At 42.9% G+C, this 27,290-nt stretch overlaps 1 protein-coding gene across 3 annotated transcripts in view; it reads right to left on the bottom strand.

Moving 5' to 3' along the window:
* LOC122542817 (neuronal PAS domain-containing protein 3-like) overlaps positions 1-22,746 on the bottom strand; it is a 441,402-nt gene extending 418,656 nt beyond the window's left edge. For 2 of the 3 annotated variants that reach the window (XM_043680884.2, XM_043680886.2), the window contains exon 1: positions 22,596-22,735. Coding sequence is in view for 1 of the 3 variants with exons in the window: in XM_043680887.2 (XP_043536822.1) it covers positions 22,596-22,672 (77 nt within the window). In the remaining 2 variants the exon portion in view is untranslated. Of the gene's footprint in view, positions 1-22,595 lie in introns of all 3 variants that reach the window. The other variant, XM_043680887.2, reaches the window with a different exon arrangement.
* Between the last annotated feature and the right edge of the window lie 4,544 nt (positions 22,747-27,290).

The raw sequence follows: 27,290 nt of genomic DNA, 5'->3' as shown, positions 1-27,290 counted from the left end.
CTGAGGGTTCTCCCAGTTGTCTGCAGGAATTTGGGCATTAGACCCAATGAGAGCCCCAGCTTCATACCAGAAAGTGTCTCATGTCTCTGGGTTTATGGTGAGGGATCAGAAAAATATCCCCAAGGAAATGAATACAAAGTTTTTTGCTCTGTTACCACATTGCAGTGATATTAACAAATGCGTTTGTAAGACAGGATTAGGAGCTAAACTTTCAATCACTGAGTTCCCATAACAATCTGGTTAACTTAAACCCTTCAATTACAGAGCAGCCTGTAACCTGCTCCACAATATGAATTACTCTGAACATTAATATTCTAAGCATCCAATTACATTCCAGTCTGGAACTCAGCCCCAGGATTCAGTTCTGTCATTACAGCAATGACTACATGTACAAAGTATTTCAGGTAGTCTTAGAAAGAATTATATATACATGAGTTTTTAAAAGTTCTATGCAAGTCCCAAACTCAATTAGATTCCAGTCTGTAACTCACTCCCAGGTATCTGCTATTCTATGTATAAACTACACAAACCCCTTAATTAGTTTCCAGTTTGTAACTCACTCTCAGGTATCTGCTATTCTATATATAAACCACACAAACCCCTCAATTAGATTCCAGTCTGTATCTCACTCCCGAGTATCTGTTTTCTATACATAAACCCTACTGAACCCCTCAATTAGATACCAGTCTGTAACTCACTCCCAGGTGTCTGTTATTATATAGAAACCACCTGAATTCCTCCATCAGATTCTCATCTGTAATTCACTCCCAGGTTATCTGTCATTCTGTATATAAAGCCCTTGAACCTCTCAATTAGATTTCAGTCTGTAACTCACTCCCAGGTATCTGTCATTCTGTATGTAAACCAAGTGGAATCCCCTGATTATACAAAAATAAACAAAAGAACTGCAGATTCTGGAAATCAGAAATATAAACAGAAATTGCTGGAAAAGCTCAGCAAGTCTGGCAGCAATTTGTGTTTTTGCCCCCAATTGTACAGTTGTGATTGACATTCACAATTCAGATATCCAATCCACTTGGGCACTTCAAAAGACTTCTGTTCAAAATACTCTCAGGGATGGAAATAAGTAGCTTGGGATCAGAAAATAAGGTTGCACAAAGCAAGATACCATTAAGATAACAAATGACTAATATAAAAGTGAGGCAGTTTTTTTGTGGAACAATCCAGTCCTCTGAGCCTGGATTCTGCTGGATACCGGTATTCAGAGTGGCCAAAAAGACCAGTTTGCAAACAGCTGGTGACTAGGGTGTTGGTAGGGGCTGCTGAAAATGGGGATGCGTTGTTTAATGCCGCATTTCTAATGAGAATCGGTACCATGGGGCCATTCGATGTGAGGAACTGAGCTGCACATAAAGGGTCAGAGATGACTAACAGTGAGCTACAGCCTGGAATCAGGGTCAGCAAGGGAATCATTAGGAGCATATTATAAGATTAAGTAAAAATAAACCCTAAATAGGAGAGCAATGGGAAATTCAACAATTAAAATCTCACTTGAACCCCTCAATTGGATTCCAGTCGATAACTCACTCCTGGGTGTCTGTTATTCTCTACATAAACCCGATTAGATCCCAGTCTGCAATTCACTCCTGCTTATCTGTTATTCTATATATTAATCCCTCTGAACCTCTCGATTAGATAGAACATAGAACTGTACAGCACAGGAACAGGCCCTCAGACCACGATGTTGTGCCGAACATGATGCCAAATTAAACTAAAGATCTCAGTCTGTTACTCACTCCAGGGTATCTGTGATTACATACACAAACCCACTGATCCCCCTGATTACATTCCATTCTGTAGCTCACTCTTGGTGTATGTTAATCCATAAAGAAACTGACAGATTTCTTGGAGTGGGTAAGAGGATAAATTAGGGTCGTCATGGTCTGGGTGAAAAAGGATCATCAAATGTATTTGTTTCTATGACAAAAGCCTTGCTTTTGTATAGCACCTTTTACAATCTCAGGATGGCTCAAAATAATTTCTAACTAATAATGTAAGTTTATGTAGCCAATGATTGCAATGTAGCAACCAATTCATATCCAGAAAGCTCCCACTGACGGAGCCATAAATATTAGAAAGTCCACTGGGGATCATTTGTATCCCCCTCATCCAAAATACAGCACCTCTGACAGGGTGGCACTCCCACAGTATTGTGCCCTGGGAAGGTCAATGCAAATTGAGTGAGAATTGTACCCACAACTTGCTGATTCGAAGGTAAGGGCTACCAAGACATGGATATTACATAGTCCTGACTTTCCTGTAAATCAACCCCAACAATTGCATCTTCAAAGACAACCATGTCCCCAGAAGAAAAGAAAGCAAGTGTCCATTCTGACAGGATCACAGCCGATGCAGACAGTAACAGACTTTTGAAAGCAAAAAGATATTTAATTGAAATTGTATGATCTTTATTCAGAACCTTGAATATTGCATGCACTTTATGCAAGAACGCTAAAATCACACTTTGCTGCTAGCATCCTATTAGAAGGATGTCGTGAAACTTGAGAGGGTTCAAAAAAGATTTACAAGGAAGTTGACAGGGTTGAAGAATTTGAGATACAAGCAAAGGCTAAATAGGCTGGGGCTGTTTTCCCTGGAACGTCAGAGGCTGAGGGGTGATCTTAGAGAGGTTTATAAAATCATGAGGGGCGTGGATAGGATAAATAATCAAGGTCTGTTCCCAGAACTAGCGGGCATAGGTTTAAGGTGAGAGGGGAAAGGTATAAAAGAGACCTAAGGGGCAACTTTGTCACGCAGAGGGTGGTACGTGTATGGAATGGGCTACCAGAGGAAGTGGTGGAGGCTGTAAAATTGCAACATTTAAAAGGCATCTGGATGGGTATATGAATAGGAAGGGTTTGGAGGAATATGGGCTGGGTGCTGGCAGGTGGGACTAGATTGGGTTGGGATATCTGGTCGGCATGGACGGGTTGGACCGAAGGGTCTGTTTCTGTGCTGTCCATCTCTATGACTATGACCTCTATCATTACAAATCATGATGTTGGTCAGCTCACCTTGGGCAATATCATGGGAGGTCATAGAGTCAGAGATGTACAGCACGGAAACAGACCCTTCGGACCAACTCATCCATGCCGATCAGATAGCCCAACCCAATCTAGTCCCATTTGCCAGCACCTGGCCCATATCCCTTCAAACCCTTCCTATTCATATACCCATCCAGATGCCTTTTATATCTCTCACTTCTCACCTTAAGCCTATGTCCTCTAGTTCCCCCACCCCAGGGAAAACACCTTGTCTATTTACCCTATCCATGCCCCTCATGATTTTATAAACCTCTATAAGGTCACCCCTCATCCAATACTCCAGGGAAAACAGCCCCAGCCTATTCAACCTCTCCCTATAGCTCAAATCTTCTAACCCTGGCAACATCCCTGTAAATCTTTTCTGAACCCTTTCAAGTTTCACAACATCCTTCCGAAAGGAAGGAGACCAGAATTGCATGGAATATTCCAAAAATGGCCTAACCAATGTCCTGGACAGCCACAGCACAATCTCCCAACTCCTGTACTCAATGCTCTGACCAATAAAGGAAAGCATACCAAACACCTTCTTCAGTATCCTATCTATCTGTGACTCTACTTTCAAGGAGCTACAGACCTGCAATCCAAGGTCTCTTTGTTCAGCAACACTCCCTAGGACTTTACCATTGAGTGTACAAGTCCTGCTAAGATTTGCTTTCCCAAAATGCAGCACCTCGCATTAATCTAAATTAAACTCCATCTGCTACTCCTCAACCCATTGGCTCGTTTGTGTACTGTCAAATCTTAATAACCAAGACTAAGTTGAAAGACAACAGAATTTAGGGTTTTGGATGGCATACAAATTGAACAATAGACAGCTAAAATGAGTTGCAGGCTGGAATTTGATCAGGGTTATGAATAATTTGCAATGTAGTGTTGTAAGGGATTCGTGCAACTGAAGCTTTCAAAAAGGAATTGGATGAACATGGAAATGAAATATTTGCAAAATTGAGGCGTTTCAATGATTTATAGAGGGAATATGGACAACCAAGTGATTGTGATTCGGGCGTACGATGATTGAAACCTCTCTCAGCCAGGATCAAGTTCAAACACCAACACGTCCCACAGATCAACGGAGAGTCTACCTTGAGATCTTTCTAGGTTGGAGTGGATACCCAAAAGAAATTTGCGGGTCTCCTCTACATTAGAAGGACAAAACAAACTGGCTGACGACTTTGCAGAACACTTCTCCTCTGTCTGTAGGACTTCCCAGTTCCTTGCCATCTCAATAAAGCGCCTTGCCCTCATGCTAACATTTCTGACCTGAGCCTGCTGTATTGTCCCAACAAAGTTCAATGCACTCTGGAGGAACACCTTCGACTCAGACACTTCACAGCATCTCAAGCTCCAAACTTCCCGCTGACCTATCACCATCACCTCCTACCTTCGCCCACCTATCACCCCTACATTTCCCCTAGCACCTCCCACTATTTATCTCTCAGCCCCCTTCCCCTCCCCCACCCCAGTCCGCAAGGGTTATGCCTTAAATGTTGACTCTCTTGCTCCTCGGACACAGCCTGACCTACTGTGCTTTTTCCAGCACCATGTTTTTTCGACTCGATTCAAGTTCCACAATTTCAGAGCCTGACCTTTTACCTCTGATTTTACTACCCCTCCTCCCCAGGCTGTCTCTTGTTTGTATCTTGTTGGCTTTGCTATCAGCAGAGTGGACCCAATTCTCACTTTCACACATTTATTTACTCCTATTTTACATCTCCATTACTCCTTTACCACTGCTATTAATCCTTTTGTCTTCTGCTCTGGGAACCCTCATCCTCTGCTCTACTTGCTCATTCTCCCCCTCTGTCCACAGCATAAAGACCACCATGCTCCAGTTCCTAGGAAGACTCAAACTAGGTGGCACAGTGGCTCAATGGCTAGCACTGCTGCCTCACAGTGCCAGGGACTTGGGTTCGATTCCAACCTCGGGCGACTGTCAGTGTTGAGTCTGCGCGTTCCCCCTGTGTCTGCGTGGGTTTCCTTCCACAATCCAAAGATGTGCAGGTTAGAGTGAACTGACTATGCTAAATTGCTCATAGTGTTCAGAGATGTGTAGGTTAGGTGCATTAGTCAGGGGTAAATAGAGGATAATAGGGTAGAGGAATGGGTCTGGGTGGGTTACTCTTTGAAGGGTCGATGTGGACTTGATGGGCCGCAGGGCCTGTTTCCACACTGTAAGGATTCTATGGAGTTGAAACATTAACACTGCTACCTCTCCACAGATGCTGCCAATTTCTCCAGCACTCTCTGCTTTCATTAAAGGCAAAATACTTTGGACGCTGGAGATCTGAAACAAACATTGAGAATGCTGGACAAATTCAGGAGGTCTGGCAACATCTGTGGGGAGAGAAATAAAGTTAATGTGTCAAGTCTAGTATGTCTGCTCAGTTGTACTGGACTTGAAACGTTAACTCTATTTCCCATTCACCACAAATGCTGCCAGACCTGCATAGTTTCTCCACCATTCTCAGCTTATTTTAGACCTCCAGTCTTTCAACCAAAATAAATTATTTGGGGCATCTTTCTGTTAAGCTAAATGGAGTCCCTCCGCCCTTTTCAATTATTTGACCTCATGCCCGAGGGAGCATCGCCCAAGTCACTATCAGATTGTACAAAAATTCAGGAACAGAGCGCTATTCGAGTGCCACTTGCTTCTGAAATGATGCAAGTTTGCCACAACAAAGCAGCTGTGTGTTCAGTTTTCAATTGTGGGACAGAAAATCCTGGGAGCTGCAGGCTGGTTCCATCTGATTGGGAACAGCAGATTAAATTTTATTGCAAGATCTAATTACTGAGAGACAGCGCTTAGAGTCGAAGCACACAAACTGATTGATTTGGAGTTTGTGCAAGTGGCAGAGGTCGTGGATCCCTCTGGTTTAAATCAACCCTTTGCCCTCCTGAATTTGCTTTCCAGTTTCAGTCATCAAACTGCCAACAAGATTCAAAGCTAAATCGTTTAAGCCTCCTGGTATCGGCTTGACTTGGTAACAAGACCCTCATTTTTGATTGAGAAGGCTATGGATTTGAGCCCCACTTCAGGACTGGAATGTATATTCCAGGCCCACACTCCCAACGCAGTACACAGAGGGTGCCACAGTGCCAGCAAACCACATCGTTTGGAAAAGATGTAAATTTCAAGTTCCAGTCAACCTTCACAGTTAGACATCAAAGACCCCAAGGCATAATTAAAACATTCTACCCTCAACCAATGTACCCAAGTAGGATGGTAACTGCTCACTTAATTCAACCGCAAAATCTCACTGTGTACAAATTGGTTAGCCCAAATTGTGAAGAAAAGGAATTACAGAGAAGGCCACAAAAAAAAGCTGTGAACACATCCATTTGCTCTTTAAACATAAACACTTTATTTCAGTCACTTAAGATTTAACTTAACAGTTTTGAGAAAACATTCCATCTGCCAGAAAGATTTGCATTAATGAAGACGTACCAAAGTCCTTTACATCCAATTAAGGAGTTTCTAAGCTGTGGCCAGTATTATAATATAAGAAGATGGGAGACAATTTGCACACAGTAAGCTCCCACCAAATACCAAAATGATAAATGACTAGAACATTGGATTTGGGATGCCGATTCGGGAGAAGATGGTGCCCAAGAGATCTAGAACTTCCATTCACTTCTTCAAAATAGCAACATCTGGTTTAACGTCTAATGGAAGACATCAGCCCAGCCGGCAGTGCAGCACTCCCTCTATACTGAAACCAGGAGTGTCCGCCTGGGTTTTAGACACTGAGGAATATATATGTGGAATAGAGTTCTCGCCTATCACCTTCAATTCAGCAAGATCACTCCCTTCTTCACCAGCTGAATTATCAAATTTCCTCTCTCAAGTGACTGATAATTTATCCCCAGATGATTTGTTTCTTTAGTCATGTTAGTTAAGGAATGAAAATTGGCCAGGATTCCCTCCACCCAGGAAATGTTCTTCAATATAATCCACGGGAGTCTTCAAATCCACTGTCACCACAATTCTATCCTCAAAGGCTTGGTTTTAATTTATAACCCATGCCCGTTTATCCTCAGCTTGCCTTTATTGATCGGAGCATTGAGTATAGGAGTTGAGACGTTATGTTGCTGCTGTACAGGACATCGGTTAGGCCATTTTTGGAATACAGTGTTCAGTTCTGGTCTCCCTGCTTTCAGATGGATGTTGTGAAACTTGAAAGGGTTCAGAAAAGATTTATGAGGATGTTGCCAGGGTTGAAGGGTTTGAGCAATATGGAGAGGCTGAATAGGCTGGGGCTATTTTCCCTGGAGTTTTGGAGACTGAGAGGTGACCTTATAGAGGTTTTTAAGATCATGAGGGGCATGGATAGGTGAATAGACAAGATCTTTTCTTCAGGGTAGGGGAATCTAAAACTCGTGGGCATTGGCTTAAAGTGAGAGGGGAAAGATTTAAAAGGAACCTGAGGGGCAACATTTTCATGCAGAGGGTGGTGTGTGCATGGAATGAGCTGCCAGAGGATGTGTGGAGGCAGGTACAATTACAACATTTGAAAGGCATCTGGATGTGTACATAAAAAGGAAGAGTTTAGAGGGATATGGGCCAAATACTGGATAATGGGACTAGATTAATTTCGGATATCTGGTCAGCATGGACAAGTTGGACCGAAGGATCTATTTCCATGCTGTACATCTCAATGACTCTAACTTCCTAAGAGTGGAGATAGGTAGGTGAGAGAGTTTTCTCTATTTCTCTTAATATGTTAAAAAAATCTATCAACTCATCCTTTAACCTAAATTCCAGGCAATGCACCTCTGCTTTGTGAAATCTCCCCTTCATAACCTAACCCTCAGAGTTTATATCATCCTGTGAAATCTACAACTCTCTCCCTCCAATGACTAGAATGTGAAACTCCATAATTATTAGTTGGCAATAGATGAGTGTAAATGCTGCAAGATTAACATCCTTGCAATGACTGACTGTAAAACTAAAAGGGTTGTGGTTGACTGAATGTATCTCCACAGCAAAGTATTGACTTAAGTCATCGAGAGTCCCAGGCTTGGCAAGGATTTACATATAAATGGATTTTCTGTAATTATTTCGTAATTCTGCTAAAGTCCTTATTGAATTTCATCTGATTTCTTGTGTACATTGCCCAGAAACTGTCCATCTCTTACTCATAATCTGTTTTAAAGGGGAAAGACACGTCCTTGCCTTCAGGAATAAGCAAATTACAACCAGGGATTTTTTTTGAGGGGGAAATAGATGATTGCAAATCTTGGGACAGGTTTGAGGGCCAAGGTTCCTGGCAAGGACAAGCTCTAAAGAAAGGAATAATCAGGCACTTCAGGGAGTGTGGCATCACACATCAAGCTATGAAGCTCGAGGGACAAAGGGGCGCCCATTCATTGAGTCATAGAGATGTACAGCACGGAAGCAGATCCTTCGGTCCAACTTGTCCATGCCAACCAGTTATCCTAACCTAATCTAGTCCCATTTTCCAGCATTTGGCCGATATCCCTCCAAACCCTTCCTATTCATATACCCATCCAGATTCCTTTTAAATGCTGTAATTGTACCAGCCTCCACCACTTCCTCTGGCAGCTCATTCCATACACGTAACACCCTCTCTGTGAAACAGTTGCCTTTTAGGCCCCTTTTAAATTTTTCCCCTTTCACCTTAAACCTATGCCCTTTGGTTCTGGACTCCCCCATCCCAGGGAAAAGACCTTGTCTGTTTACCCTATCCATGACCCTCATGATTTTATAAACCTCTACAAGGTCACCCGTCAGCCCCAATGTTCCAGAGAAAACAGCCCCAGTGTATTCAACCTCTCCCTACAGCTCCAGCCCTGGCAACATCCTTGTAAATCTTTTCTGAACCCTTTCAAGTTTCACAACATCCTTCCTGGAGGAGGGAGACCAGAATTGCACACAATATTCAAAAAGCCGAACCATTGTCCTGTATAGCCACAACAGGACCTTCCAACCCCTATACGCAATGCTCTGACCAATAAAGGAAAGCATATCTCGGAGAGAGTGTAGAATGTTCTCAAAGGGGAGTGGGATTAGAAGGAGGTCGTTGTACACATTTGAACAATGACATAGGAAGGGAAAAAGATGAGATTCTGAAGGGAGAATATAGGGAAGTTAGGCAGGAATTTAAAAAGGAGGTCCTTGAGGATAGTAATATCTGGGTTACTCCCAATGCTTCGAGCTGGTGAGGGTAGGAATAGGAGGATAAAGCAGATAAATGCGTGGCTGAGGAGCTGGTTCACGGGAGAAGGGTTCACATTTTTGGATCATTGAAATCTCTGCTGGGGTAGAAATTACCTGTACAAGGAGGACGGATTGCACCTGAATTGGAAGGGGATTAACATGCTGGCAGGAAGATTTGCTAGAGCTGCTTGGGAGGATTTAAACTATTAAGGTAGGGGGTGGGACCCAGGGAAAGAGTGAGGAAAGAGATCTGTCTGAGACTGGTACAGTTGGGAGAAGAAGCGAGTCACAAACAAACAGTCAGGAACAAAGCAGAGAACAAGATAAATTAAACTGGATTTATTTCAATGCAAGAGGCCTAACAGGGAAGGCTGATGAACACAGAGCATGGTTCGGAACATGGGACTGGGGTATCATAGCAATTGCAAAGATGTGGCTCAGGGATGGACAGGACTGGCGGCTAAATGTTCCAGGATACAAATGCTATAGGAAGGACAGAAAGGGGGGAGCCAAGTGAGGAGGGGGAGTAGCGTTTTTATCAAGGGATAACATTACGGCTGTACTTAAGGAGGATATTTCTTGGAATATGTCCAGGCAAGTTATTTAGGTGGAACTGAAGTAAAAAAGGGATGAGTACCTTATTGGGATCGTACTATAGACGCCTTAATAGTCATGGAAAACAAAATTCAGTCCCTTAGAGCACTGCAATTAACTCAAAGCTGAATAAGGAGGGAGCTGGGGAGCCTCACGGCTTCTTGCTTAAGGGTGAACGCCAGTTAGCACCATGAGAACAGAAATGCAGGAAGGAGAGCCAATAGAAACCATGATCAGAAATTTTAAGGGAGATGCCAACGGAGCGAGATCACACATTATAAGGTGAAAGGATTGTGCATTGGACTAGACAGCCTTTCCTTTTTAAATTTGTTCATAGGATGTTGGCATCGCTGGCATTTATTACCGTACTCCCTAATTGCCCAGAAAGCAGTTAAGAGTCAATCCCATTACTGTGGATCTGAAGTCACACGTGGCCCAGACCAGGTAATGGGCATCAGTGAATGAGATGGTTTTTTTAAAAACTATAAATCAATGGTGATTATGTGGTCAGATTAGCTTAAATTCTAGATTCTAATCAAGAAAGCACCACATGGGTAGTAAAGCACTCGGACCACAAGAGACCATGCTGAGCTTTGGCGAGGTGCTACATAAATGCAAGTCTTTTCTGACTACTTTTCCCCTCTGTTGTGGAATGGAGACTAGGTACAAGGTGTTGGGATTGCAACAGTTTGGAGGGAAAGCAGTGACTTCAAATTGCTTTGAGATGCCAGACTGTGAAAGCAATTTACACAACAAAAGGAGACCATTCGGTCCATCTTTTCTGCTCTAAATGAGAGACATACTACCCACACAGTGACACATAAATAAAAATTCTCAGGTTGTGAAAGATGCAATAGAAAACACAAGTCGTGTCAGATTTGTAGCTCAGCTTGAGATGAATTCAAAGAGAAAGGGAGAGCATATCATTTTAACCCGGTAAGAGAGAGATTGAAAGAAAGTAAGTGTGACATATAAAGGGTGCGCGCAAGCAAAAAGAGTGTGCAAGGAGAACATGAGAAAGCAAGAACCTGCAACTCAAAGTCCACAAGATAGATTGAAAGCAAGAGTAAGATACCTAGGGTGAGAAATATTGAAGATTAGAGAAAGTGAGGAAGAGATAAACCTAGAGATTGTCACACAAAGGTCAAAAGTCAAAAAGAGAGAACATGACAGAGACACAAGTAGTTGGAGCAGAGATGCAAACAAGCAGAAAGAGACAAAAGTACAGTGAAATTCACAGAGAGAAACTTTTACAAGAAACAGACAGCAAGAGCAACTGTTGCTTCATTCATTCAGAAAATAATATTACATTTCCAATCCTAACAAATTACTTAAAGACATTAAAAACATTTTACTTCAATGATTCATATTACAAATGTTGTTTATCGTCCATTTAACAACCTTACATTGACCAAAATAAAACCGTCTCCCATTCTGACAGATGTAAAAATGCTGGGGATTTCATCGTCCTCCAAACTGAATTATAAATCCTACTTTTTCGAAAGCAAGTACAATTGAGGCAGATTACAGCTTAGAGACAAGACATCTCTATATATTCAGCATGTTATAGGATGTAAAATTTATGGACAAGTCATCTATTTTTCTCACCATGTGTTATTCAATTAATGTCTTTGCATATTTCTGAAACAGTGGGTCACAAGAAAGAGATTTTTGATCGTGATTACTGTCTAACATCCAGTTACTGCAGACAAATAAAATCAGATTGGGCTGGAATCAGAATTTAAAAGAATGAAAATGTCATACAGTGTTTTGAGCTTGTCCCGCCATTGACAATCCTGGCTGATTATCAATCTCAAATCCACCTTCCTCTCCTATCCCCATATCCCTCAATTCCCTCCAAACCAAAAAAAAAATTCATCAGTTCTTGTCTGAAACATTCTGCATTCAACAGCTCTGCCACTACAACTCTCTCGGGTGGAGAATTCCAAAGGTTCACAAGCAAAGTGCAGAAATTTATCTTAACATCTCTTAAAGAGCTAGTCACTTACTCCAAGACTGTCATCCCTAATTCTAGACTTCCCATTGCAGCGATTAATTATGCTACACATAATACATAGAATCAGAATCCTGGAAGCAAGCCATTCAGCCCATCAAATCTACACTGACCCCTTGAACTGCATCCCAACCAGACCCACCCCATCCTTGTAACCCTGCATTTCCCTTGGATAATCCACCTAGCCTGCACATCCCTTGACAATATGGGGCAATTTAGCATGGCCAATCCACCTAACCTGCACATCTTTGGACTGTGGGTGGAAACCAAAGTACCCGGAGGAAGTCCACGCAGACACGGAGAGAACATGCAAACTCCACGCAGACAGTCGCCCAAGGATGAAATCAAACCTGAGTCCCTGGCATTGTAAGGCAGCAGTGCTAACCACTGAGCCATCCCCTATATAGAAACACTTTTGTGTTTACTCACTGGATAAGATTTCTGTTTGGGGAACATTTTTCTAACCCCCATTGACAACCCAGAAGAATGCAACAAAGAAACATGACAGAACGGAAACAACAAAAGCTCCATTCCCAGGTGGTCTTGAACCACCAACCTCCTGGTTAACAGCCAAACACAATGACCAATTGGACCACAGAGACTGGCCAATTCTGTTGGCTTGAAGATCTTTGGTGGATTTATTTACAGTAAATTGGTGCAGGCAGTACAAAGTGATCTCTAGACACATCCTTTGCCTCGAAAGCTACAATGCAGAGCAATGGATGATATCCCATCTCACCAAGACGCTCCCTGTAGGTACAGCAAAACTTCTCAACTCTCACTCTCCAATTTCTCTCGGGGTTCAGTGGGAATACACCGTCTAAATTCACAACAAGCAGAGCAGTTTCCCTCCTTTAACAGCACCTACACAACATATGACTTCCATTGTTGAAATGATTGCAGCCAACAGGCACGTAAGAACGCTACTCTGCTCCAAGTCCCAGACCGTCCTACGTTGGGAATACACATCCAATCCTTCATCAGCACTGGGTCAAAATGCTGGAGAAAAACAAACACTGGGAAAAGTTCCATCCAGACAAACAAGATGGGCATGGGGGGGCTGGGGCAGAATTTGGTCAAGGTGAGATGGTGAGGATCCTGTTGGCAGTCTGGATGGTGAGGGATGAGCCTGCTTTAATGGAAAGATGTTGGACAGCCATGACCAAATGGGAAAGCCAACCTACCCAGTGACACGAAGATGAGAGCCACATATCCACTGCCTCTCTCTCCCCTTCACTGGATTCTCACATCATACAGGAACCCCCACCACACTACCCCAACCACCAAACCCCTACCCTCCCTATCCAGTGCAAATATTCTTCCCGCCCTTTGGTCCCTCCCAATCAGACAGAAAGTGCCCATGATGATGCAGCACTTCCTCGCTGGGCAGGGGGGGGTGGGGGCATCATTCCACTGGCATTGTGGGTTACCATAAGGAGGGGGAGTGGGGTGTGGCCAGCAGGAGATTAGGATGGGGCTGATGGCAAAGTTGACAACACAAATTTCACACAGTGACAACGGACAGGAGAAAAAGAAAAAGAATTGCGCTTCTTAAAAAATTAATCTTAAAAAAGCTCCTCCCACCACAAAGTGAAAATAGCAAAGAAACCTAAAAATGCCAACAGATAGCCTGAAGGAAACAGTGCATATTGGCTTCAGGTCTATCAAATATACTTTAATTGCAAGGAGAACTATAAAATTGCAACCTGTTTTCATTTTTTAAAAATGTAATATGCAATGATACGGTAATTTGAATATTGGTTCCAGGCGTGATTCCAACAGTCTGAAAGCAAAATTTAAATCATATCTTTTAGATTTACTCTGTCCCTCTACAAATACCCAAATCTTGTAATAAATCAGTCAAGTATTATCTTTGGAATCTATCAAATTATAAGAATACAGGAATCCATCAGAATTATAGGAACAGGATTAGGCCATTCAGCCTATTACATTATTGTAATAAAATATGACTTCATAATGAAACAATTATTAGGTGATTATGGAATGTGTCAGTGGGCAGCACGTTTGCTCCACAGAGTCTCAAAGTTATGGGTTCACTTCTGGGGTCCACATACAGACTCTCCAGTACAGGAGTAAAGGAGCCCCACACTGTCAGAAGTACTGCCTTTCAGATGGGATGTTAAACCAAGGAGTAAGTGTAACAATCCCAGAGCAGCAATTCAATGGTGAGCGGGAAAAGATAGGAAGCCCCTGTACCCATTTGTCCCACAATCATTGCCGCACAAAAAAAGAAAGTAAAAATCCATTTCTGTTATCATTGTGGGATCTTGCTGTGCATAAACTGGTGGCTGTGTTTCCTGCACTTCAAAAATAAAATCGCTGGCTGCAAGGTATTCCACGGTTGCACCTGCGCCACACAAATGCAAACATCTCTTTCCGTTTAGTTCATCAAGTCTGCATTGGTGGTTTTTTTCCTAAAACGCAAACTAGGTAACAAGTAGGAAAAAAACAGAATGATAATTCGAGGAACAGGATCAGGCCCTTCAGCCCCCGACCCTGGTTCCACGCCGTGTCATAACAGCGTCTCGCAAATCACCCGAACACAATCCACTTAGTCATTTCTTTCTTCTCGCTCATTCCAGAAACACAAACAACATTTATTTTGTTGTTTTAATGTGGCAGCCTCTGGTTCTGTGCAATTCTCTAATGTCATCATTGGTCTGCAAAGAATTTGCTGGGTGATAAATCTGACAGCAGTCTTGTGGTACAAAGATAGTGAGAAGGTTGCTTTGGGAACCGAAAGCTGCTTTCAGAAGAGAGAGAGTTAAACCATCTCTTGGAATGATACAGCAGAGAAGAAAGCCACTCTGCCCATCAAATTCCTGTGCTAGCCCTTCTGCACAGCTACCCAACATTTCTTACAACCCTCTCCCCTTAAACTTTTGATTATTTTCCCACTGTAGCATTTATTTAATTTGCTTTTTTTAACCAATTATTGTTGGATTTCTTGCTGTTTCAGTTTAATGATTTTACATCAAACGTCATTGCATTTTAAAAATATTCTCCTCAATTCATCTCCGGTTCTTTTGAAAAGTAATTTTAAATCTTTATCCTCTTGTTACTGAACCTCCTACTAGTTTCTCTCTATTTACTCTACTGGGAGGTGGCAATAACCTCTCCAGACTACTAATCTAGAGACACAGACAATGATGTGGGTTCAAACCCTGCCACAGCAAGAGATGAAATTTAAATTCAACTAATTTTCTTTCCCCTGAAAAACCGAGGAATTAAAAATGTTGGTCACCACTACTGAGGCTGTTATTACTTTATGACAACACCCTCTCATTCAATTTAAGCAAGGAAATCTGCTGTCCTTGCCTGGTCTGGCCTCCATGTGACTCCAGACCCACACAAGGTTGTTGACTCTTAACTGTCATCTGAAATGGCCCTAGCCAGCCACTCCTTTTGGGGCAATTAGGGATAGGCAACAAATGCCAGGATGCCAGGGATGCCCACAAAATCTGAGTAAGGGTCACTTGACCCAAAACATTAACTCTGATTTTTCTCCCCAGATGCTGCCAGATCTGCTGAGCTTTTCCAGCAATTTTTGTTCTCAAAGGTCACAAAATCCTTCATGATGTTGAAAAGCTCAACTGACTCTCTCCCCAGACATCAATGATCCAAGAAAAACCATCTCAACTTTCCCCCAATAATGTCACTCGTTATAATGCAGGAAATTTGTGCACAGTAATCTCCCACTAACAGCAATAGATTAGATTAGATTACTTACAGTGTGGAAACAGGCCATTCAGCCCAACAAGTCCACACCGACCCTCCGAAGAGCAACCCACCCAGACCCATTCCCCGACATTTACCCCTTCACCTAACACTACAAGCAATTTAACATGGCCAATTCACCTAACCTGCACATTTTTGGATTGTGGGAGGAAACCGGAGCACCAGGAGGAAACCCACACAGATACGGGGAGAATGTGCAAACTCCACACAGACAGTTGCCTGAGGCGGAAATTGAACCCAGGTCTGTGGCGCTGTGAGGCAGCAGTGCTAACCACTGTGCCACTTATCTGCAGGTAATCTCTTTTGGCGACGTTGGATAAGAGATGAATGTTGGCCAAGATATCAGGAACAGGGGGAGGTCATTCAGCCCCCCGACGTGTTCCACCAACCGCTAAGGTTATGGCAGCTTCAGCTCCACTTCCCCACCTGCACCCTACACCAATCGCCAATCAAAAACAAAACCTAACTCAATCTTGAATATGTTCAAGTACTCAGCCTCAAGTTCTCTGGGAGACAGAATTCCAATAATTAATATCACTCACAGGGAAAAAAAAATCCTCCTCATTGTGGTCTTAAATGGGAGACCATTTATTAGGAAATGGCACCTCCAACTGCCCTGTGACAGAAAAAACATTCTCCCCACATCCACCCTGTCAAGCCTCCTCAAAACCGCTTAAGTTTCAATAAGATCACTTCTTACATGCAAAGGAATGTGCTCATTGACATTCATGCTAAATCACATTGCCCTCTATCCATCTTCCTTTTGTCTGTTACATTCTTGATTGTCACTACAAATATCACCATTAGTAGGCACTTCTTATAAAGCTGCAGCATGCTTTAAGCACATCAACAAGGTTGTGTGTTTGTCAGGTTTCATTTCAGTCTTTCCTTTCTCCCACAGTCCGCAACCCCAAGCTTGGCTTCAAATAGCCATTATTTGCTTTGAACAGACGCAATTGTATTTCCTTCATAAACTATGGAGTCGCATCTAAGACGACAGAAACATGGCCAATCACCAACTCCATACCGTCAAACATGATTATAGCAATTATTTTATAAAATTGCTTTACAAACTCTCATTCACATCCAATTAACCCCATATGGACATAATGAAAGAAGGATTAGACCAAAAGAAATAGGAAAAGGAGTAAGCTATTCAGCCCCTCAAGCCTGCTCTGCCATTCAATAGGATCGTGGCTCATCCAACATTCCTCACACCCACTTTCTGGCCCTTCCCCTCTAACCCTTGACTCCCCTATTGATTGATCAAGAACCTCTCAGCCTCAAATATACACAAGGACTATGCTTCCACAGCTCTCTGGGGCAAGAACTTCCAAAGACTTACAACCCTCAGAGAAGAAATTCCTCCTCATCTCAGTCACCCCAATATCCTAAGACTATGCTTTCTGGTCCCAGACTCTCCCATGAGGGGAAACACCCTCTCAGCATTTACTCCATCAAGCCCCTTCAGAATCCTATATGTTTCACTGAGATCAAACCTCGATCATCCAAACTGCAGTGAGTCCCAACCTGTTTAGCCATTGTTCATAAGACAATCTCTTCATACCAGGAATCATCCCAGTGAACCTTCTAAGGACTGCCTCTAATGAACTTGAGTCACCATAGTCTTATCAGGCCATAGGGCTGCTCTCTCATTAGGGAGAGACAACTGATAGTGGTTTAACCTAGGAACCACCATACCTCAGGTGAGGGGAGAGGTCCTTCATGGCAACCTCAACTGATGTGGGAATTGAACCCACACTGTTAGCATCATACTACTTCGCAAAACAAAAAACGTGAGGATGAGACAAGTTAATAGAATATCAGGTGCCTGCTTCTTTCGAGGGAAAAAAAGCCCAGCAAATCTCCAACTCTATCAAAAGCTTCAATACCACAAGAAAGAAATAGCTATATGAAAAATTGCACATTACAATGCCTTCCCTTTTCAGCCTTGCAACATCTGAACTCTGCAAAGTCATCTTCCCTTTTGCACAACTCCTGTAGCACTGTTCCATTTGTACACTGCAGATGCGTGTGCAACCCTCTCCTTCCTCTCAAGGTCATAGGCTCAAGTCCCACTCCAGAGGTCTGAATGCCACAATCAGTACCACATCCTGATACTGCACTGCCCAAGGTGCCACTTTTTGGATGAGACTTGAACAAGGAGCTGCCCACTCTCTCTAGCTTTAGGGGGAAAACAATCAAGCCAGGAAGTTCTATGTGGTGCCCTGACCAACCTTTAGATCAAATCCAACAGACTTTATCAGTTTTTTTGTGGGAGCTCGCTGTGGACAAATTGGATGCCAGTTTGCCACATTATGACCATACAAACTACAAAATGCTTTGAAATGATTAACACAAATTTAAGTGCCTTTTTTGTGTACCCCAAATAGTAAAGAGTTTGGATTTCCTAGCCCAAGCTCCCCAGGGCAAATACATCAATGGCCTACTCGCCATCTCACACCTCCACTTTCTCTACAAAGTGGCCTGAACTATGAATATCAGTGCCGCTCCAAGGTCTGGCGAGAGGAAATCTAGTCTGGCACAAAGTTAAATAGCAGTTTAACATACTATTTCTGTCCTTCCCCCCTTCAGAATTTGCAGATTGCTTGGTCATTTTTTCCACCCACCCACCCACAACGTTTTAAAAACCTACTTGCCTCCAGCAGGATCTGCAAAGTGTTGGGTCAGTCCAGTGGTACTGCTGAAGGCTCGTGGAACCAAATCCAAAATAGGGAGAAACCTGCAGATGCTTCAGATATGATGTGCAGACACCAGTGTTGGACTGGGGTGAACAAAGTCAGAAGTCACACGTCACCAGGTTATAGCCCACTGGGTTTATTTAAAATCACAAGCTTTCGGAGTGAAGTCTTTACCTGAGGGAGGAGCAGCGCTTCGAAAGCTTGTGATTTTAAATAAACCCATTGGATTATAACATGCTGACTTGTGACTTCATGCTTCAGATACAAAGAGATTGGCAAAGCATGAACGGGACAGATCAGTCAGACGGAACAAACTCATAGGATTGAATGGCCTTTCCTCATTCCTGAATCTTGTAACCTCTCTGGCACACACAATGCACTGTAAATGTCTGGAATTCTTCCGGTTCTATCCTATTGTTTCAAGATTCACTCTCACTGGCTAGCAATTGGGCATTATCTTTCCGTCATTAAGGGGTTCCACATCAAAGTTGGCACTGCCGCTGGCTCATAATGCTCCTTCGAGTCTACATTGCATGTAAAATACTCTAGGGCTGTTGTGCTCTGGAATGCACTGCCTTTTAGGACAGTGGAAGCAGATTCCATAGGCACTTTCCAAAGGGAATCAGATAAAATACTTGCAAGGCAAACATTTGCAGAGCTATAAGGGAAGGGATGGAGGAATTGAACTCAGCTTGAACAGCTCCTGCAAACACTAATTTGCATTTATGTGGAATCTTTAACACTTTAGAATGCTACTTCACAGGAAGGATATTAAACAAAATTTGACACTCAACCACAAAAGAATACATTAGGATAGCTGAAAGAGAGCTTGGTCAAAGAGGCAGGGTTTACAAAGCATCTTTAAAGCAGGTGGGAGGGTTTGGGGAAAAGATTTCAAGGTCTAGTCTCAGGAAATAACAGGTGAACCATGAAGATTAGGGCTGAGGGTAGAGCAGGATGCAGAAAGTGTTAATGGGCCAAATGGTTGTGCTGCCAAAACTGGAAATTCAATGCAAAAAGATGAAAGATTTCAAAGTTGCAGGTCCTGTTTGTTCACCTGAAACTGCATCTCGCCCCTATTTTCAGATGCTGGCTCATCCATTCACTCTAAGATATATTACCTCCCCTCCTTAAACTTTACCGCAGATGCACAAGTCAGGTTGAACAAATCAAAAAAATGACTCTCATCCATGCTGTTGAAGAAAGGTATGAAACAGAGAAGCAAAAAGCATGGGAATGCTATCAAGCTTTGGGAAAGGGGAGGGGAAAGGGAGACAGACAGACAGACAGACAGGCAGAGGCAGAGAGACATAGCATTTAACATCATCTCTTCGAACTGCCACAGAGCCCAAATATTAATCTCGACTTTCCTTCTTTCCCTTGGCCAAAGCTTTCTTCTCTTCAGCACCTTCTGCATTTCAATTCTGAATTCCTCCCATTCACAGTTTCATAAACCTCCTCCACACAGACTTGGAAGAGAGTGACACCTTACATAGCCAGCAGCAGAGAGCTCAGTCATAATAGCTGGCTGTCGCAGATGCTTTAAATCAAAATAAAAGTTTCTCAAGGAAAGTAAAATGAATGTAAAATAGAAACAGCAAAACTGCTTGACTTCACCATGAGATAATCTACAGATCTGAAATAAAAACATCCCATGCCCACACATACACAACACCGCGTTTGAGAGGCACAGTGAAACATGCAGATTAAAGAGAGAAATTGGCCATTCACTCAACTGCTTACAAGTGCCTGTTTGTCAATTCCTGGATTTGCAAAAAGGACCAAGATGGAACGACTCACTCCCCTCTGGCAACTGTCTCTCTCATGTGTGGATCTCTCTCTCTCTCTCTCTCTGCAGCTCCTGTAAGTGTGCAATACACCTACTGCACTTTCAACTGCAGCCTGTTTGCATGCTGGAGTCACAATCCAAGCGTACACTTACAAAAGACTCGGATACCGGAGAATGCCAGGACATTAAGATGATGATGACTAGGAGGGAGTGCCCAGCACCTCAGGTCAGTAACGCAAGGCCGAATCTCCCAAGTGACTGGCCTCTCCAGTATTTAGCAAGCAGCTTCAGAACCATTTGCTTCTTTTGTTTCTCCTGAAGCCAGGACTGAATCCAAACCCTTCATTATCTCCTGCTACACAGCTTTACACCTTGTGAAAGTTAACCTTCAAACAAATTTCATTTTTTGTTTTGGATAAATCTCATTTGAAATGAATTTAAATAAAGTTAACCAATTCCGAGACAGAGGGGGTTCCCTCTATCTTGTTTACACATCAATATTTACAGTGATGGTCGTTTAATTCACTCCAACCAAAACATATTAAATCTTTGAGATCAACATAGGCTCAATTTAAATGAAAACTCTTTTGTCAAAAAAGTTACATAGTTACTCATCTAATGTTTTTAAAATCTATGAAAATATTATGTTATAAAAAGAACTCCACTGGTGATTATCAACTTAGCCGCACCAACAGGCATCTATTTCAGATACATTACTAAACTAACTCCTCTGCTTTGATCTGGTCCAATTGTTCAATATTGCATTTCTCGGAAAGCAGCACAATCATGCAATGATTGTTGTAAATACAACACTTGGAAGCTAATAATTCCAGTTCAAAGCTCAAAGATCACACTTTTATCTGTGAACCCTTATGTGGTCAAGTATGCAACTATATACTCACTATTTAAATTAAGAAATTAATCCTCTTTCTTGCTTTTCACTGTACACCTTTCTCCTCACTGTCCTTTATTGTTTTACCTCCCTGTACGTCTATGATCTTCATTTGCTTTCTCTCTACTTTATCTCCCTTTAATTTTCTGCTCATCTATTTCTGCTATTTATTTGACCCCGATTTCCTCTCATCTGTCCTGATACATTCCAAATAAACTTGCGTGTAGCTGGAAGTATTTACTGTCCTCTTCAGCTTGTCTCCTTTCCTTTAATTAGTTATTGCTTTCTTATCATTTGATCATTGGTATCTCCCCCCTTTTCAATTCACAATATTTCACTTGACACATCCACCACTCTGTTTTTCCTCCCACTCAATCTTCAGTCTGTCTCTTGCCACACCAATTTTCCATTTTGGAAGAGGTTTAATCTAATTGAATCTGTTTTTCACCCGATATTTCCTTTGCCTCACTTTCCTTCTTATTTCCTTTTCCCCTTTCTCATTTTGTCTCCTTATCTCTACCTCTCCCAATCCTTTTTTCCACAGATTCTTTATCATTTCTCCAATTTTCAATCTTCATTCCATTCTCACTTTATTGCAATTATCCCTTTCCCATTTCCACACATTTTCCTTTCTGCACTTTGTTTTCCCCAGATTCACTTTCTTTTCTGTAGTTGAGCATTCACTCTTTCTCAGATTCTCTTTCCTCCAGTTTCTCATTCTCTCCTTTTCCCTACTCTCTCATTTCCACTTTCCCCAAATTTCTTACACCCTCTTCTCCTAAATTTCTTTCTTCTCCAAGATTTTCATTTCCCTTCTCCCATTTTTCATGCATCTGGTCCCCAATTTCATATTCCCTCTTTCCCACTCTCTTATTCTCATTTCCTTCTTTCCTGTATTCCTCCTTTTACCCTCCTTTCATTTTCCCTTTCCTGAATTTCCCTCTCTCCAATTTCTCATTCCCGATTTCTCACTTTCAGTTTCCATTTTCTCATTTCTCCTTTTCACATTTTTGCTCTACCTAATTTCTCATCCCCCCTTCACCTTCCTTCTTTTCCCAGTTTCTTCTTCCAATTTCTCACTCACTCCTTTTTCTCCCCAATTTCTCACTGCCTCTTTTCACACTTTTTCTCTCCCCAATTTCTCACTCCCTCTTTTCACACTTTTACTCTCCCTCTTTTCACAATTTTTCTCTCTTCAAATTTATCACTCCTTCTTTACACACCTCTCTCCAATTTCTTTTTCCCACTTTCTCCTTCCAATTTCTCATTCCTTCTTTTTCCACTTTCTCCTTCCAATTTCTCATTCCTTCTTTTTCCACTTTCTCCTTCCAATTTCTCATTCCTTCTTTTTCCACTTTCTCCTTCCAATTTTTCATTCTTCCTTTTTCACTTTTTTTTCCTCTCTCCAATTTCACATTCTCTCTTTCCACACTTTTCCCCCTCTGTCCGATTTCTCATTCCCCTCTTTCCGCAGTCTCGCCCTTCCCCTTAGTTTCTCACTGCCTCTCTCCCCGTCTCACCTTCTCAGTTTCTCAACCCCCCCCCTTCCCCTTCCCCTTCCGCACGGACCCAAGGCTGCCGGGGTCTCCGGCTCTTACTCACCCTTGCTGCCCCGGTCTCCAGTTCTGATTCCCGGCGCCGGCAGCAGCAGCGGCAGCAGCGCTGGCCGCTCTCTCCATTCCCCCCCGCTGCACTCCCGCTGCTCTGGCCGGCACACAGCGCTCCGCAGCCCCGGGGGGGAGACTCTCCAGCATCTGCACCAGGGACGGGGGGGTGGGGGGGGAGGGAAGAGGGGGTGGTGGACAGGGGCGAGGGGGTGGTGGACAGGGGCGAGGGGGTGGTGGACAGGGGCAAGGGAGGGTGGAGAGAGGGAAGTGCAAACTCCCCCCTCCCTCTCCCTCTCTCACTCACTCCGGGAGTTTGGGTTGCACTCACTCACACTGTTTGCCCACCCCCCCCTCAAAACCTCCCTCCCCTCCTGTCTCTCGGTGCAAACCCTCCTTTGCTCTCACACAACACAGTGTGACAGTCTGCCTCATGCCCGCGCCTCCATGCTCGTACTTCCCTCGCTTGAGCGCCATCCCGCTCTGGAACGCGCCTTCATGCTCGTGCCCAGCTTTCGAGGAGCGCGACACCGCCCCGTGCACACGCTGCGACTCAACCTCCTAAAAAAAATAGAAGGCATTGTTAATGGAGTTTGGAGGGAGGGGTCGGGGCTGTGGCGTGAGAGATAATTAATTTTTTTTGTTTGCCAAGAATGCGCGCCACCGCATTCTAAAGATCGTCTCGGGAACGCGCCCCCCAACCAGCTCGGAGTAGCAAGGCGCGCCCCAGTCCATCACTCACCCCCGCTCAGGAGAGAGAGAGAGAGAGAATGTGTATACATAATGAAGCAGTGTCCAGCTAGATTCAAAGAACATCAGTAAATTCATGAATAAACAACAAAACTTGCATTCCTGCACTTGCCCTTCTATGCCATTGTACTGTACATGATTAAAATCACAAGTGCCCTGCAACACCTGTAAACTACTTCCCAAAATAAGATAAAAGTGAGGTTGCTTTCCCTGTAGTTCAGAGGCTGAGGGGTGAAAATCATGAGGGGCATGGATAGGGTGAATAGTCAAGGTCTTTTCTGCAGGGTAGGAAAGTCCAAAACTCTAGGACATAGGTTGAGGGACAACATTTTCATGTAGAGGGTGGTGCATGTATAGAACGAGCTCCCAGTGGAAGTGGTGGCATCTGGATGGGTACATGAATAGGAAGGGTTTAGAGGGATATGAGCCAAATGTTAGCAAATGGGACTAGATTAATTTAGGATATTTGGTCAGGATGGAAGAGTCGGACTGAAGGTCTGTTTCCATGCCGTAAATCACTATGATTTTATGTCTCTTCATAGTAATAGAATATCTCTAGATCTCCACCTCCACTCTCACCCCTCCTCTGCATTTCATTGATTTAGCTTGGGTCCAGGTCTATTACCAGTTCAAATTCACAATCTGTGTTCGGAATCCTCCAAATCTCCAGTGCTTCCTGTAATCCCTCTCCTCTAGTTTACAACCAAGAGAAACACAAGTAGGTGAAGGAGGTGGCCATTTGGCCCTTTGTATTGTTCTACCATTTATGAAGTCTGCAGCTGATCTTCTGTCTCTATTTCAGTTTCCCCTCGACTCCCTTCATCACCAACATTCTATCAATCTCTACCTTGAACTGGACAATCCACACCTGATCATTCACACCTCTCTGGGGTACAGAGATGCACACTTTTTAAGTGAAGAAATTTCTCTTCCTCTCAGTCCTAATTGGTCAACATCTTATTGTAAGCTCTGGAAGTCACTGCATTCCTCTAACTCCCTTTCACCCTCTCCACCACACTGAAAAAGCATTTTTCTTAAATATAGTCTCCTGCACAGGTATCTCCATAGGGGCTCACTGTCATTTTTCTGATTATAGCAGCAATGATAATTTGTATTTATACAATACTTTTATAACATTCCAAGATCTTCTATTGTTCTAATCCCCAAAGTCAACCTATTCAGAGATGCTCTTAAACACCGCTGGAATAGGTAAAGAACTTGAACCTCTTGGTCTGGAGATAGGGACATTACAATTGCACAACAATAACCCTAGAAAGGAGGTCAAGGATATTTTCTCAACAACCTGTTCAGAGATGTCATGACGCACCTCATGAGCAGGTGGGACTTGATTTGAGGCCTCCTGGCCCAGGGGTAGGACACTACCACTATGCCACAAGAGCCCCTTGGATAGGGGCTCAACTGAATCTCCAGTTATCTCCAGTGCCATACAACCAATTAAGTACAACTGATATACAATTAATAACCATCAGAAAATAATTGATATGAAGCCACATATTGAGACTAGTGTTTGACCAGAGGTAGATTTGAGGAGGGTCTTAAATGGGGAGAAAGAGGTTTTCATGAGTAGCAAGGTTTAGCTTCAGAATTCCTGTCCTTACGATCTAGATAGCTGAGGGCTAATAGTTGAGAGGATAGAATTGCAGGAGTGCAGAGATCTTGGAGCATTAGGCTGCAAGAGATTACAGATATAAAGAAGGGTAAGCCAGGGAGGAATTTGTAAAGAAAGATGGGAAGCACCCAAGCTCAGAGGCATGAATGAATAAAAAAATTTCCTTTCTCAGACTTCACGTTTGCTACTTTTTAAAGTCACTTGCATCCAAAGTTGTATTTTTCTTGAATATCTTGTCATGAATGAAGGAATCTCCTATTTTGAAAAAAAAAACAAATTGAAATTATAAAATAATGCTAACATTATTAATTTTAAAAAATCTGTTGTAGGTAAGTGATCAGAACTCAGGATATTTGTGATTAAGCCAAATACAAAATAATAGCAACTGATTCAATCAAATCAGTGAAAACATTTTCAGGAAAATAACTTAACTTGCCTTTTTTTTGCCTTGGCTATTTATAATGTAGCTAAGAAACAATTTGGGGAAAATGATGGCTTGCCCAGGATTTGTCTTGTTGATGTCAGAAATGGCCCTATTAACTTGTGCTTCATTACGCCCAACAATAGCGAGGCCCTCAATTCTCTGGCCTAACCCATGCCGCTGTACACCACACTTAATTTGCTGCTCCTTATTCCCTGACCACACAGATCTAAATGAAAACAGAAGTTGCCAGAGAGTCTTTGTAGGTCTGGTGTCATGTATGCAGAGAGAAGGAGATGTAAAGTTTGAAGTCCGAGATGACTCTCCTTTGGAGCTCCACTTCAGAATTAGTTCTTTGGACATAAAATGTTCGGGGACATCCAGAGGTTATGAAAGGTGTGATATAATTGCACAGTGTTACTGTTGTTGTTGTTGCAACTGCACTATATGCTCAGATACTACAGTATAACTATGTTTGGCAGCTTTCAGTTAACTTCAGAGTCTGAGAGGAACATAGAGACAAGTGGAGGCTATTCAGTGCCTGAAGCCTGTTCTGCTCCATTTTTAATATTCATTCATTCATGTAGGCTTTGCTGGCTGGGCGAGTATTTACTGTGTATCAGCAAATGGCCTTTGAGAAGTTGGTAGTGAGCTGTTTTCTTGCCCACTGCAGACCATTGGGTATAGGGGCACCCGCAGTTTTGTTAGGGAGGGAGTTCTGGAATTTTAACCTTGCCACACCAAAGGAACATGATATATTTTCAAATAACAATGGTGAATGTCTTAGAAGGAATCTTCTTGTTGATGGTATTTCTATATGCATACTGCATTTGACCTGTGTGGTGAAGGTCATGGGTATTGACAGTGCAGTCTCAGGAGCCTTGGTGCATCTTGTAGATGGTACACACTGCTGCTACTGAATGTCAGTGGTGGACTGAATATTGAAAGTCATGAATGGCGTACCAGTCAAGCAGGCTGCTTTGTCCTAAATGGTGTCAAGCTTCTTGAATGTTGTTGGAGCTCCACTCATCCAGGTAAGTGGGAAGTTTTACATCACACTCCTGACTTGTGCCTTGTTGGCAGAATCATAGAATTCCTACAGTGTGGAAGCAGGCCATAAAGCTCATTTACTGAACCTCCGAAGAGCAACCCATTCAGACCCACACCCTCTACCCTATTCCTCATGGCTAACCCACCAACCCTGGACATTATGGGCAATTTACCATGGCCAATTCACCTAACCTGCATATCTTTGGACTATGGGAGGAAACCGGAGCACCCAGAGGAAACCCACATTGATACGGGGAGGACATGCAAACTCCACACAGATGTCCATGGGTGGAATTGAACCTGGGTCCCTGGTGTAGTGAGGCAGCAGTGCTAACCGTTGAGCCACCATGCCACACTGGTGGACAAGGGGGCGTCAAGAGGTGAATTACTCACTGCAGGGTTACTAACTTCTGACCTGCTCCTGTTGCCACTGTACAAACAAGGATAATCAGTCCAGTTCAATTTCTGGTCAATGAAACCCTGAAGGATGTTGCTAGTGGGAGATTAAGTGACAATGCTTTACATAAAGCTACTTAATAATATATTGGAGACAGTATATTAACAGGGATAGAGGACTGGCTAACTAATGGAAGACAAAGTTGGGATAAATGGCACATTTTCAAATTGGCAACCTGTGATAGATGGAATGCCACAAGGATCACTGCTGGGTGGTGGTTCTCTAAGCTATGCAGTCACACGAATGCTCTGAGGTTCTCCCAAGGTTCCACAAATGCTAATCAACATGATCAGTTTTGGAAGTTTCTAAAATGCGCAGACTTCAGAAGTTGTGCAATGAAAAACCATTAGAGGGAATACTGATGCTGGGGCCCCAATTATCTACT

This window comes from Chiloscyllium plagiosum, unplaced genomic scaffold (genome assembly GCF_037043375.1).
Source record: "Chiloscyllium plagiosum isolate Xiang-an unplaced genomic scaffold, Cpla_swu_hap1 HiC_scaffold_47, whole genome shotgun sequence".
In the NCBI taxonomy this organism is placed as follows: Eukaryota; Metazoa; Chordata; class Chondrichthyes; order Orectolobiformes; family Hemiscylliidae; genus Chiloscyllium; species Chiloscyllium plagiosum.
This window is presented reverse-complemented; position numbering and strand designations above follow the sequence as displayed.